At 42.6% G+C, this 14089-nt stretch overlaps 1 protein-coding gene across 1 annotated transcript in view; it reads left to right on the forward strand.

Moving 5' to 3' along the window:
* LOC122789619 overlaps positions 1–14089 on the forward strand; it is a gene marked incomplete in the record, with an annotated part of 1015902 nt that overhangs the window by 449171 nt on the left and 552642 nt on the right. Inside the window, 1 exon segment of the mRNA XM_044057014.1 lies at positions 3443–3943. Within this exon segment, the coding sequence (XP_043912949.1) occupies positions 3443–3943 (501 nt within the window).

Genomic DNA, 14089 nt, shown 5'->3' on the forward strand with positions numbered 1-14089 from the left:
AAGACTGAGGATATGACGTCGGTCATGCGCATTAGTACCCTGACGTACTGACGTCAGTCTAATGCGCCCTGACCGACGTCAGCCTTATACTCTGGTATTCGGGCCGACTGGATGCGGACTATACCCAATAGTTAGGACTGCAGCAATGGGATCCTCGAACATCTACATTTATGGTAGGTACAAAACTGTACTTTTTGCAGGGCATCTTGGCAGCTCCTGCTTCCTTGTAGTTAGCCATCCTCCCTTACCTCTGCTTTGGGATTCTACCCAAGTGTAAGGACTGCAGCAATGTGAGATGAAGAACATAGTACAGTTTTGTACCTACCATAAATGTAGATGTTCGAAGATCCACATTGCTGCAGTCCAATTTACCCTCCCTCCTTCCCCTCTGTAGTTAGAGGTGGTTGTGTGGGTTGGGTTGTACATATGGTGTATTTTGTATATATTGTACATATAGTTAGTGCAAGGGTGGTGGGTTGGTTGTTTGCTGTCTTTTGGTTTTGACCTTTATTTTTAGGGTCTTCTGACATCTGGGGCATGAAAAGACTGAGGATATGACGTCGGTCATGCGCATTTGTACCCTGACGTCCTGATGTCAGTCAAATGCGCCTTGACCGACATCAGCCTTATACTTTGATATTCGGGCCGACCGAGGACAGCGGACTACCCAAGTGTAAGGACTGCAGCAATGTGGATCTTCGAACATCTACATTTATGGTAGGTACAAAACTGTACTTTCCATCTGCTGGGTATTACAGTGAACATGGTGAAATCCTCTCTGCTTCCAACCCAAAAGCTGGAATTCATAAGCACTCTGTTGGATACTGCCTCTCAGGTCGCAACTTTTCCTTCTCGAGTGTCGCTTATTCGTGACCAAGTTTGGACCTTGCTGGAGCTAACCTGTTCTCCGGCCTCGCTCATTCTCAAGGCTCTAGGATCAATGGCAGCCACCATTTATATTGTTCTGATGGCTCGGTACCATATGAGGGTCCTTCACTGGACCCTTGCAGTTCAGTGGTCAGCGTTGCGGCATCCCCTATCCTTTCCCATTCAGCTCACCCCAGTGTGTCACAGGCATCTTTCCTGGTGGATTCATTCACTGGATCTTTTAGCAAGCAGGCCTATCGTTCTTCTGACTCCTGTGGTGACAGTCACCTTGAAGCTTCCCTCCTGGGGTAGAGGGGCATTTCCAAGGACAGACGATACAAAGACTATGGTCGCCCGCAGAGACTGACTGAACATCATTGTTCTGGAGATGAGGGCAGTTCTTTTATCGTTGCAAACCTTTCAAGACTGCCTTCCTCAGGGAACGATTGCAGTTCTATCAGACAACATGGCTGTTGTGTGGTAAATAAACAAGCAAGGGGGCACATATTCTTATCTGCTGTGTCGTGAGGTCATGAAGGGTTTGGGATTGGGAGATGGCCACGGGGCGCATTCTCATTGCAATGCACATTCCTGGAGCATCCAACATATTGGCAGACAAATTGAGCCAGGGCTATATTGACTCCTCACGAGTGGTCCTTGAATCCAGTGGTAGCTCAACAGATCTTCCATCGGTGGGGTAATCCGAGCTGTGATCTGTTTGCATCTCTCTGAACCACAAATGCAACAACTTCTTTGCATTGATCCCCCCAGAGGGGGAATCCCACAGGGATGCACTCACCCACGATTAGCCTCCGGGTCTCCTGTATGCCTTTCCTCCATTACCTCTAATTTCCAGACTACTTCAGAAAGCTAGACACCAAGTGTCAACTGATCCTCATTGCCCCCTTTTGGCCCCGGCAGGTGTAGTTCCTCCTCCTATTGTCTCATTTGAGGCATCCAGCCTGGGTGCTCAGTCCAGTTCCAGATCTGTTATCTCATCCTTCTCTCCTACCACTCCCGAACCTTCAGACCCTACGTCTGACACCGTGGTATGTCCACTTCAGTGATTTTGGCTAAGTCCAGGCTAGCTTCACCCAGAGGTCCTCTACTAGGTTTATTCCAGTAAATAGAAAAGGTTTTCGGTTTGGGTGAAGAATAAGAAATCAGACCCCTTGTCTGCCCCTTTTCTTGAAATACTTCTCTTTTTGGTCTCTCTTTAAGGAATGAGCTAGGTTTTCTACTATCAAGTTACAGTTGGCAGCGATTTCGAATTTTCACATTGGTGGTGATTCTGCCTTTTCTGCGTGCCTCTGTAAGGCCTTTTTAAAAGATGTTTTTCTATTACAGCCTCCTGTAAAACCCCTTCTCCCCCATGAGATTTGACTTTGGTCCTGCAGGCTTTAAAAAAAAAAAAAGCACCCTTTGAACCAGCGGCTTCGTGTGATATTAAATTTCTTTCCTGGAAGACTGCATTTTTAATGGCAATAACTTCGGCAAAGAGAGTTTCGGAGTTGCAAGCTCTTACTGTCAAGCCGTCCTACTTAATTTTCCACAAGGACAGGGTGCGTCTCTGAAACCAGATCCATCCTTCATGCCTAAAGTGGCCTTACCAGTGAATCTCAATCAATGTATTCTTCTGCCATTATTTTTCTCTAACTATTCCAATAAAGGGGAATATATTTTGCACATATTGGACGTTCATCAACTTCGATTTTATTTGCATAGAACGTGAGAATTTAGGTGTTCAGAACAACTATTTGTCGCATTCTCTTTGAATAGAAAGGGCAGGGGTATTTCGAAGGTCACTGTTTCCCTTTGGATTTTGCAATGTATTTCCTTCATTTATTCTTCAGAAGGTATTACCTTAGGTACACCAGTGAGGTCTCATTCTGCCAGGGCAGTCTCTACTTCCACTGCCTTTGCAGATAGTCTATCTTTAGATGACATTTGTGCATCAGCAACGTGGTCTTCTCCCCACACTTTTATTTCCGATTATAAGTTGAATTTGATTTCCAGAGGAAGGGCTTCATTTGGCTCCACGGTTCTTCGGGATGTCCTTCCTTGAGACCTCCCAGGATTTAGGTAGCTGGAGACTCTTGTCCCTAATGTGAGGAATGGTAACTAGATAACAGCAGATTTATAGTTATGTACTTACCATAACTTGGTATCTGTAGTCACCATTCATCACGATCCCACCCTCCAGCCCCCTTCCTGGAAGATCGGTTGGATTTGGAGGTTCAGTTTTGTTTAAATACTTTTTTTTGTCTTCCTCCCTTATACAAACTAGATCTGAGAGAGTGCAGGGCAGCAGAGCATTATGGGAGGGGAGGAGCTTGAGCTAAGCTGTGTTCTGAATATGCCAGCTCGGATCTGATATCTGATCCTAGACTCTAATGTGATGAATGGTGACTACAGATAATACAGATGCCAAGTTATGGTAAGTACATAACTAATTATACAACGTAGTAAACTAATGGGGTTGAATTTCCCCCTCATGTTAATTTGTCCTTCATTATTACGTAATACTAGTGTACTGTATTAGTTTACCTTTTAACCAGATGATTTTTCTATTTAGATAAGAAAGTTGCTAAGAACCGTGGAAAAAATCTAAATCTTGTGAAAGTGAAAAAGCCTTCCGAAAATTTGTCACCTGTATTCCTGCTGCAGAGTCTTAGTGATGAAGATTCTGTCATTATAAAAAGCACATGGCGTGATCGCCATCACAAAACCTTATCAGAGAAACAAGAAGCTAAAAAGGAAAATTGCATTATACCTTTGTCTGGAAATCAACATTCAGTCAAAGTGATCCAGAAGAGTGATGATAGCAGTATTTCAAGAATCTTCACAAGCAGTGCACCTGATACATTGACTGTAGATAAAGGAAGGAAAGCTAACCGTGAACAGAAAGATTTGGTAGGACAAGATGTGTCGTCAAAACAGAGCTGCTTATCAGTTTCAACAGAGAGCTCAGATGATGATTTTGAATCGCTTGTGGACAAAATCAAAAAGAGAACAAAACCACAAACCCCTGGTTTAATCACACAGAAAGGTGCTCAACCTCGTGCTCCAAATACAGGTACATATTGAGAAATCTGTAGCCGTTTGATAATTTTCCTTTTATGTAAGTGACAAAAGCATGGGTAAGACTGAGTTGCTTGAGGTTAGCGGGATTTAAATCTGTTTGATTATCCAGGTGATAGACTGTCCTTTAGACAGAGAAAGGGTTTTATCTCTTGAGTGGGTGGTTACAGTAGAAACCAGTAGGCAGCAGTATAATAACAGTTATTACATTTCAAGATAGAGAATTTTCCCTTATTTTGTATTGACCATTCAGTGTGTTCAGCTTACTAAAGGACTTGACAAAAACATGGAGAAGATATCAGTCATGCTTTTACAAAAGCATTTCCTTGCTTAGGATGGGGGGGGGGGGGTTACAGACGGCAACTAAATGGGTGGTATTAATTTGAATAGGGTTTATTTTTGTTAGGTCAGTGACAATTATGTGTGATCATACAGATGAGGTCATTAACTTTTCTTTTCAAACTACCTCAGTACCCTCTCATCATAGCCACTTTTTGGATTATACAAGCCTCAGATGTCTGCAGTCAACAGGACCAGTCTTAAGTGAAATGGGACCCTGGGCAAAGGACTTCATGGGCTTCCCCCTAAACCTCCCCCTGTCCCTCCATCTTGACCCCACGTCTTGCAGATAATAGTACCTCTTAATTTGTTCCTTTGCTTTTCAGCCTTTTTCTTTCATTCTACAAATCCTAACTGACCATAACTTCACTGTAGTTAAGTGTGGAGAAAGTAACTGGAGCTGCTAGTCATAGAATTATTGATGGTCTAAGGTGAATCTTCAATTATTTTGTAAACTCTTTCTTGATCCAGTGATGACCTAACAAAAATCCTGAGTAAGGAAAGAAATATTTTCCCCTTGGGGGAAAAAAAGATAAAAAAAAAGTTGTATGTAAAGCTTAACAGTCAAAAGTTATCATAGTAGTTCCCAATAAACTGTGAGGAGGATCGTTTTGCAAGAATATAGAAATCTTATCTGCAGGTAATACATATGCCCTTGTCTCCTCCTCCCTCCAAAAAAGTTACCTTCTCTGTACCCCTCTGGTATCAGATTGGAATGAAATTCAAAGCACAAATGGCTGCTGGCATTCGTTATAGAGTCTGGGGATGGAAACCAAAGCACCTGGATACAACTAACTTAAAAAAATGCTTCTACATAATGCATCTGTGCAGAAGTGAAGTACTTATTTTCACTTTCATTAAATTGTCTCTGCTACCTAAAGCAGCCCAAGCTAATAGAAACTGCTTCTTGATGCTTCATATAGCAGTTCATCTTATGTACAGGAAGACTTGTAATAAGGTGCTAATGTTCATCATTAGATTACTCCTGCAGCTCAATGCCAAGAAATGTATAGTTATCCCCTTTGGGAAAAAACATGTACCCGTGAATTGCCAAATAGGTGGCAGTACACTAAACACCGAAAGTGTGATAAGAAACTTAGGGACACAGGTGGACAGTGGTCTCAACCTTCAATAACCACATCACCACAACAGTCAGGAAATCCTTCTATGTGGCACACCTCATCACTAAGGGCTTTTCATCCAGAAAAAAGGAGGTTATTGTCCCACTGTACTCATCCCTCATTAGACCCATTATAGAATACAACCCCCCATTTGTTATGTACCTGTCAAGACATCTGTAACAACTGGAAAGGCTGCAGAAATACCTCACTAAATAAAAGAATGTGTCTCTTCAGCTTTTCCCGGTTAGGGGTCGCCACAGCGGAACTCCGGTCCACTAATGATTGGCAGTAGATTTTTACATGCGAGTTGCCAGCCTTGACGCACAGCCTTCAACGAAGGTACGCCCATTCACGCATGTCTCCACGCAGAAGATGCTCTAGCTGAGACCTAAAGCAGATGCCCTATGCTGACCGCCTTAAAAAAAACTCCAGCTATACTCTTGTTGCATATTGTCTACTCTGAGGCGATCTCTGTTTAACATACAAGGCCATGTCAAGCCCAGAGCTGTTGGACATGCTACTCTTAAATCCCAATCCCACAGAGCCGCATGCTCCAGGGATCTAAACCTTATCACAATAAACAAAACATGTTGGAGGGATAGGTTTCTGACCCAGAGACTCTGGAATAGACTGCCCAATACATGTCAAGCAGAGCACCTCTTTGACCCTCTTCAAATTGAACCTTGATGATTGGATGGGAGAAAGGAAATTCACCCCAGGGATCACGTCAGTTGCCCTGCTAGACAGGGGTCCAGGATTTACCATTGCTGGTGTTACTGACTTCTACAGATTTTTCCTTCTATTAATCTATGACTTTATTGTTGTATTTCTCTATTGATTTTCTTTGTTGGCTTTAACAATTCTAATAAATACACTGGATTTAAAAAGTGCTGTTCGTGCGGGCATAAGATACCCAACTCTGATACCCACTCGGAGTGTTTGTATTGTCTTGTGCCGCACATCTTTAGGTTGAGTGTGAAACTTGAGCTTCAACCCCAGAGCTTTGGTTGAGTGCAGGAACAAACTAGTTCTTAAGGGTTTACTTCTTTCTTCCCCCTCTTCAATATCTGGTGCATCCCCTCCAAAAATAAACCAGCAGAAAAATCTGAGTGGAAAAAGGGAAAAGCCCAAAGAAAAGCTTAGATCCTCTAACTGCTGTCTTCATTTGACCCCAGCTTCAGCTGTGCTGTCCAAAATCCCAGAGGCCACGGTTCTGTCCACTTCAGATGTGAGGCACTTTTGTGCGAAGTCTGTTACCTGTAGTCAACCTAGATTTTCTCTGGAGTTGATTTCATCAAGGCTACACTCTACATATCTACAAGGCCACCATGTAGATTTTCTAGATGTCCATTTATCTCCTAGTCCCTCAGGACTACCAGGAGATTGAAGCAAACATAGACAGAATGATGAGAAAATTCCTCAGAACTCAGTTTCATTTGGAAGTATTCTCTGCTCTGTCTCTTATTGGACCTGTGAGCTTTTTACCAAATACCCTTAGTTACTCCTACTCCAATCCTTCCCTCAGCTTCGGACATAGTGGATCCAAGAATTCTGGGATTGTCTGTGTCTGATCCAGAGGCTTGGCTTTTCACTCTGTTGTCTCTCATCCAACTGGTGCTGACCTTGTCTGAGCCAGAGGGATCTCCGAGACACAGCTGTGGTGCCAGATCCAATAGTAGGGATTTGGTTCAGAGAATAAGTTGTCCCTCCTGTTCTTGGCTTCAGTGCTAGACAACTCTATGCTGTCATCTGCATTGAGGCATGGTCTTAGGGAAGCTCTGGGCTTCTCTAGCCAGGTGGCTTTGGCTCCTACTCATGTAGTCAAGGGCTCTCCATTGGTTTCTGCATTCAAGGCAGTGAAGAGATGAGACAGCCTTGCTCCCCTCTGGTCCTCACCTTCTACAGTTGTCGGCCCTGGGTTCTGAGTCTGCTATTTCTGTTGCACTAGGGCATCAGGCCCTTTCAAGCTTCAAGATTGTCCTTTTGCTGGACTCCCTGCGCACTTCCAGGTCTTCCTCGGATCATCCCCATATGGAAGCCCACTTGGAATCCTAAGTGCAAGAGTAGACGCATTGATTCCTTGCAAGAATACTTGTTGGAAGACACCAACTTCGATGAAGGGGTTCCCAAGTCACCTCTTTTGGTGGTCTCGTTTGGAGAAATGTTCGAGCTTCTGTTGTCGAAAGGTGGTTGGTCTTCTGGATCCCCTTCCCAGGAGGAGTAAATTTTTTTTCTTGAGGCTTTTGAAACTGGTGCAACTATTTCCTGGGTAGTACCCCTGGTGGATGAAATGGGTACATCACATTTCATGTCAGGTTTGGCAGGATCCAGATATGCCAGAACCCATTCCTAGAAAGCGAAACAAGTACCTAGTTCCCAAGGATTGTGCCCACCAGAGCAGGGGTCCTCCAGTTTGTACCACGGTAATTGCTGTAGCCACCAAAAAGGAACTTGTTGAAGAAAGTCCTTCTGTCCAGCACCCCACCAGGGAGTCTAGGGCCTTGCATAGATTCCTGAAACAAATCTTTGCCTCAGCAACCTTTGCTTTGCAGTCATTGAATTATCTTGCACACTTTACAAGAATCCAGAGGGATTTGACTAAGGAACATTACAAATCCCTTTCTGGTTCCATGTAGACAGAGGATAAAAAGATCGTCTCTACAACTGGCCACTCTTCAGTCCCTGTGAAATGCCTCCGTGTGGCTCATTTCTCACACTAGAGAAGGCGTTTCCAGAATGTCTACGCATTACTGTTAGAAGGCATGGCTGGATGCAACTTTTTGGAGCCCTGCAAGATGTTCTTCATCAGTATACCCTTTGATAGATCTACTTTATTTGGACCCAAGGTTAAGGAGACTTCTCTCCAGGAGTGAGCAGGATAGGAAAACGCTTTCTGCGGTAGAGATGTGTATTTCTTCTCGGGGGACCTTCTGACAGAACCAGAAAGGGGGTAGAAAGATGTGGTTCCAAAAATCACAGGGGTTTCACAGAACTCGTATGGAGATAATCTGCTGCAGATGGGGTACCTTTAATGGCTGTTGTCACCCGTGTAGCAGAGGTGGCCCACAAAACCAAAGCTTCAGAGGTCTTGTTTCTAAAAAGCCTTTGCATCACCCCTGAATGGGTACCCAACTGCTGCACTCTGGAGACAGTCAGAGGTACTTAACTCTGCACCCAAAAGTCTGGATGTCCATCACCCAAGATGTCTGGATGTAGAGAATAATTACAAAAAGTCATTACATTCTTTTTTTTCCCTTCCTTCCCCAACACATTCAAGAAAAATTCTTTACATACCACTCCATCAGAGAAAGGAAGCAGCTTTACAAATAGAACAGCTGCTAATTGTCATCCAAGAGATCCCATCAAACCAGTGAGAGTTTGGAACTTAATCGTGATTCATTTTGATGTCCTAAACTGGGGACCTCAGGCCAGTATTGGACCCAAGCCACTTGAACCAATTTGTCAAGCATTAAAAGTTCTGAATGGTCACAGTTCAGTCCATTCTCTGTTTTGCAGAAGGACGATTGGATGTACACAATAGATCTTCAGGATGCATACTATCACGTAAAAATAGACTGCTCAGCAGTTACCTTTGCTCCCATCTGGGGGGCAGTCATTTTCAGTTCAGTGGCCTGCCCTTTGATCTTTCCACAGCCGCCCCTGGTGTTCACAGAGTGTATTTCAGTGGTTGCGTCTCACATGAGATTGCTAGGGTTCCAGGTGTTTCCCTTCCTTGATGACAGACTCCTCACCACTTCCATCAGACATCTAATGTGCTAAGAGCTACCTTCCTTCATTTATGTCTACACCTGGGCATCTCTGTCAACTACAACAAATGTAATGTGTTCCCCACTCAAGTTCTGAAGTTCATGGGTGCTTGTCTGGATACGGTTTTTCAAGTGGCAGAACTTCCTCAATCCAGACTATCTACGTTACAGCATCAGGTGGCACATCTATTGTCGCTTCAGTCACCACAGGCCAGGTTGGTTCTTCAGTTCAGTGGTGGTCTCCATAACCCTTCTGCCTCTAGTAAGACTCTAAAGGAGGGTGCTATAGTGGATAGTAGTAGTACAGGGGTCTATGAATCTGCATCCCATGACTTTTCCCATTTGAATCACAAAGATCTGCAAGCAGTACATCTTCTGGTGGACTCTTGCACCAGATGTCTCTCAAGGCTGCCCCTTTGTCCTACCTTTGCCCAAGACCATGATGACTATTGCTGCTTCCCATTTGGAGTAGGGGGCATTACTTGGGACAGACAGTCCAAAGCACATTGTCCCTCTTAGAGGTCATTCTACACATCAGAATCCTAGAGGTGAGTGCAGGTTTAGTGTTGCAGGCTTTTCAGGACATTCTCCCTTGAGGGGCAATTGCCATACAGACTGACATGTCTGTTGGCTTACATCAACTAACAGGAGGAAACACAAACTCTTAACCCTTGTGTCAAGAGGCGGTGTGAGGGCATGGGTGATCTCTTCTGACTGCCTTCTTTTGGCAGTTAACATTCCAGGGAAGTCCAGTGTTTTGATCAGGTAGGCTAAACAAATGTGTTCTTCTGCCTCACAAGTGGTCCCTGTCTTTCAGTGGTGAAACTGATTTTTTTAATCAGTGGAGTCAACCATGCTGCAATCTGTTCACCTCTTCCCACAATTTCAAATGCAGTAGGTATTTTGCCCTAATTGCCCCAGAGGGGGAGCCACACAGAGGCACTTTTTAATGACTTTGCCCCCCAGCCTCCTTTTATGCTTATCCTCCCACACCCCTGTTATCTAGATTTTTACAGAAAACATGTCAATGGGAGTGCAAAATGATCCTCATTGCACCATTCTGGCCTCAACAAGTGTAGTTCCACTTCCTTTGGCCTCCTTTAATGCACCTCCTTGGGTTCTGGATCCCTCTGCAGATCTGTTTCACCTATCCAGCCTACTTCACCCAGACATACAAGCCCTGAAATTAACATCATGGTTTCTCCACTTCTGATGATGACTAGACAGTATAGGCTTTCTTTCCAGGTGTTATACAGCCTTACATCTTCCCAAATGGACCTCACTAGGAAACTAAATGAAAAAATATTCTCTATTTAGGCCATTGGAAGGCATGTAGATCCCTTTTCAGCACCCCTTCAAGCAGTGCCAGATGTTTTTGGCCTACATTTGTCATAATGGAGCAAGTTACTCCACAGTCAAGGTACAACTCGCTGCAGTCTCCATTTTACAATGTAGGTGAAGATCATTTATCCTTGACCTTCTTAAGGCATTGCAAAGCTATCCTCAAAGGTACATTCTTACTCAGACCACCTATCAAGGATCTCGTTCCTCCTTGGGATTTGGCAGCTCTTCTCCAGGCCTCCTTCTCTTTCCATTTGATCCAACTGCAAAAGCAAATCTGAAACTTTTGTCCTGGAAGACCATTTTTCTGTTCACCGTTATATCTGCTAGATGAGTATCTGAACTCCAGGCATCGTCTTGCCAGCCACCTTGTATCCTCTTTCATAAAGAAAGGATTTCTTTTCGCAGTAACCCTTCCTTTCTTCTTAAAGTAGCTTCTGAATTTGCCCTTAACTGGTCCATTAATTTACCAATATTCTTCCTGAAATTCTCCAATAAAAGGACATTTTCGTTTCATTTGTTGGACATGCACAGAAAACTGGAGATTGTTTCCATAGAAAAAAAACTTTCAGGCTTTTGTGAAATCAGATCAGCTGTTTCTTTTTCAAAAGCTAAACTGGGAAAAATCTGTGTCAACTGTCACTTTAGCACGGTGGCTCACTGTTTGTATTTTCCAAGTTTATGAGCAAAAAAGTTTGACTTGGCTAAAACCACCATAGGCTAATTCAGGGTTGCCAGACATCCCTGTTTGGGCGGGACTTTCGCGAGATCAGCAGCCTGATCCCGAGTCCCGCACTGCCGGTTTAAATCCTAGGCAGCCTCCGCTTTGTGTGTTTTTTTTTTTTTTTTTTTTTGATTGGCTCGTATACCGGCATACAGGCCAATCAAAAATCGCTAAACACGGAGCTTCTTGTGTTTAATGCGGAAGTTCCGCTTTAAACACAAGAAGCTCCATGTTTAACGATTTTTGATTGGCCCGTATGCCGGTATACGGGCCAATCAAAACATCGCAAAACAGAGCTACTTCTGTTTAATGCGGAACTGCGATTCCGCATTCCAGATAGCAAATCACCTCTAAATGTAATTTTTGCTTCTGTTTCTCAAGTAACCAAACAGTTTTGGAAGTGTTTTTATGACTCTGATGTCTGTTCCAGAGCAACACCTGCTGTGGTTTGAAGGGTCCATGTTTTATATGTAGCAATTCACCTGAAGATGCTAAAGAAATTTTGAATTCTGTTTTTGATGGGAGAGTTGTTTTTAGACAACCTGCTGTTGAGGTCCTGAAAAATGTGATGAGAAGAAGATAACTAATTCAAGGGGTACTCCCGATTGTTTTCAGCATTTATTTTCCAAGTTTGTTAAACTTTCATCACTGACTCAAAATTCTTTTATAAAAAGCAAAATAAGTAGTCTTGTCAAAGTTTTGAAAGAAGAATTTTTTTTTTGTTAATCACAAGAAGGCTATAAGAAAGGGGAGCTTCCCAGGAATAAGTACAGTCAAACAACTGTGAATGACCTTCTTCAATTTGTAACTCGCCCTTCCCCCATTGGCAGTCCATCATGAACAAAATGTTTCTCAGTTTGGCAACAGGTATCTCTGACCAATGGGATCCTAAGGTTGATCATCAGGGGTATAGATAATGATAAGATTCCCTGCCACCTTTTCAGTAAATTCTTCCTCCTCCACCAGATCACTTTTTTTTCTCTCTCCAGTCATTTAACATCTGCTGGATCAAAGGGTAATAAAACATATTCCTCTTTCCCCTGACAAGGAAAGGTTTATTTTCAAAAATGTTTGATATCAAAGAGAGCTGTTTCGTGGAGAAAATTCCTACCTCTTTCCTTTATAAACTAGTTGATGAAGGTCCCAAAGTTCTAAATGGTGTCCCTTCACAACCTGTTAATTCGTATTCCTCCTTTCATTTTTTTTTTTTGGTAACTTTAGATTTAAAGGATAATTATTACTGCATTTCTGTAGCCACAGACTTTAAACTGTTATACTTTATCTGCATTACCCTTTGGGTTATCCACTGCTTTTAATGGAGTTCAAAATGTCTAGCTCCAGTGATAATTACAGAATGCAGGTTATTCACATTTTTACTTATTTATGTGACTTGTTTTTTTTGTAGAGTATTTTTTTTGAAAGTCGGGAATCTCTCATTTGGCTGGGGGATCTCTCTCTCGCAGATGGGGTTTCCGGGAGAACATTCAAAAGTCTTGTCTTTGTTCTCCCACAGGATTGTATTTCTGGGAGTCTCTTGGGTACATCCATTCTACAGTCTTTACTTTCCCAGGAAAAAAGTAGTATTGTGGCCTTATCTGTTCCTGAGTTTTTCCACTTAGTCCAGGACTTCAGCAAAGGAATTTCTTAGGGTCTTAGGATTCATGGAATCTGATTCCTGTAGCCAGTCTCTACATGACAAAGATTCAGTGGTACCTTTTTTGTATGAAGTATAACCTACCTAAAGTATAAAAACTCTAAGATTTCCTTTTATAGTAGACGCTAGTTATAAAAAAATCCAGTAGATACCATATCTCAAAACATTTACAATTGCTTTCACCATAGTCTTTTTCAGGTCCATCATTTTAGTCAAACAGTATAGTCTGCATCATTATGTTTTAAGTCATTCTTTTGGCCAAGGGCCTCCAGATCAAATTGCTGTTTGTTAAATGTGCTCTCTGTAAATGCAGTGCTTGCTTTTATTGGACTAATTTATTTTGGAATTGACCAAGGGCAATTAGGACAGCTTTCTCACAGACTGGACCTACTCATTCAAGTCAGGATTTATTTGATACACCCCAGGTTGAAACAACTTCCACTCTGTACAGCTCCGTTATTGGGAGAGATTGGTGTACTTTAAGGAGGCAAAAGTTTGAAGGCCCAGAAGTATCAGTTGTCTGAGCTTGGGTTTAGAAGACCCAATTCTGGCAGGTCTTAAATTGCAAAACCAACATTCTATACATGTTTATATGTAGCTGCTATGACTTTTGTACAGGACACCACCGAGGAGCCTATCCCAATTTCTCCATTTCCTCAGAGCACTGTTTGATTAAGTGAGTTGCTCAAAGTCACAGAGGAGGCAAACGGCGGCTGAGAGAATCAAACCATGGTGTACACAGCGCAGCTTATTAATGGGACACAGCTGGCTGTTTATTTCAGTATGATAAACTGGTAAGTGGACTGGTTGTGAAAAATAAGAGCAGCGTTAGTACCAATAAGACGAGGCGATATCCTGGACAATCAGAACAGTTTATTGCTCACACCATAGACAACGAGACAAAGAAATTAAAAACAAGTAAAAATTCCACAAAATTCCACAAAAATACTGAGCGCTTTCACGCGCTCGACTACCTGCGGGTTTCTTCAGAGTACATTAAACAATTCTCTGCACCAGTCTTATATACTAAACAGATAGCTAATTAGTTGGTTGTTAATGAGATAATTAAAATAAATGAATCAATCAGCCATTTAAAACATAAAATAAGAATGTTCTTGCTTTTTAAAGAACCTGAAATCCACGATACTAAATAGTGTGTAAAACACTTCATTTTAGTTGTACCATGTTATGTAAT

This window comes from Protopterus annectens, chromosome 15.part0 (assembly GCF_019279795.1).
Source record: "Protopterus annectens isolate FY-2018-M chromosome 15.part0, PAN1.0, whole genome shotgun sequence".
NCBI lineage: Eukaryota > Metazoa > Chordata > Ceratodontiformes > Protopteridae > Protopterus > Protopterus annectens.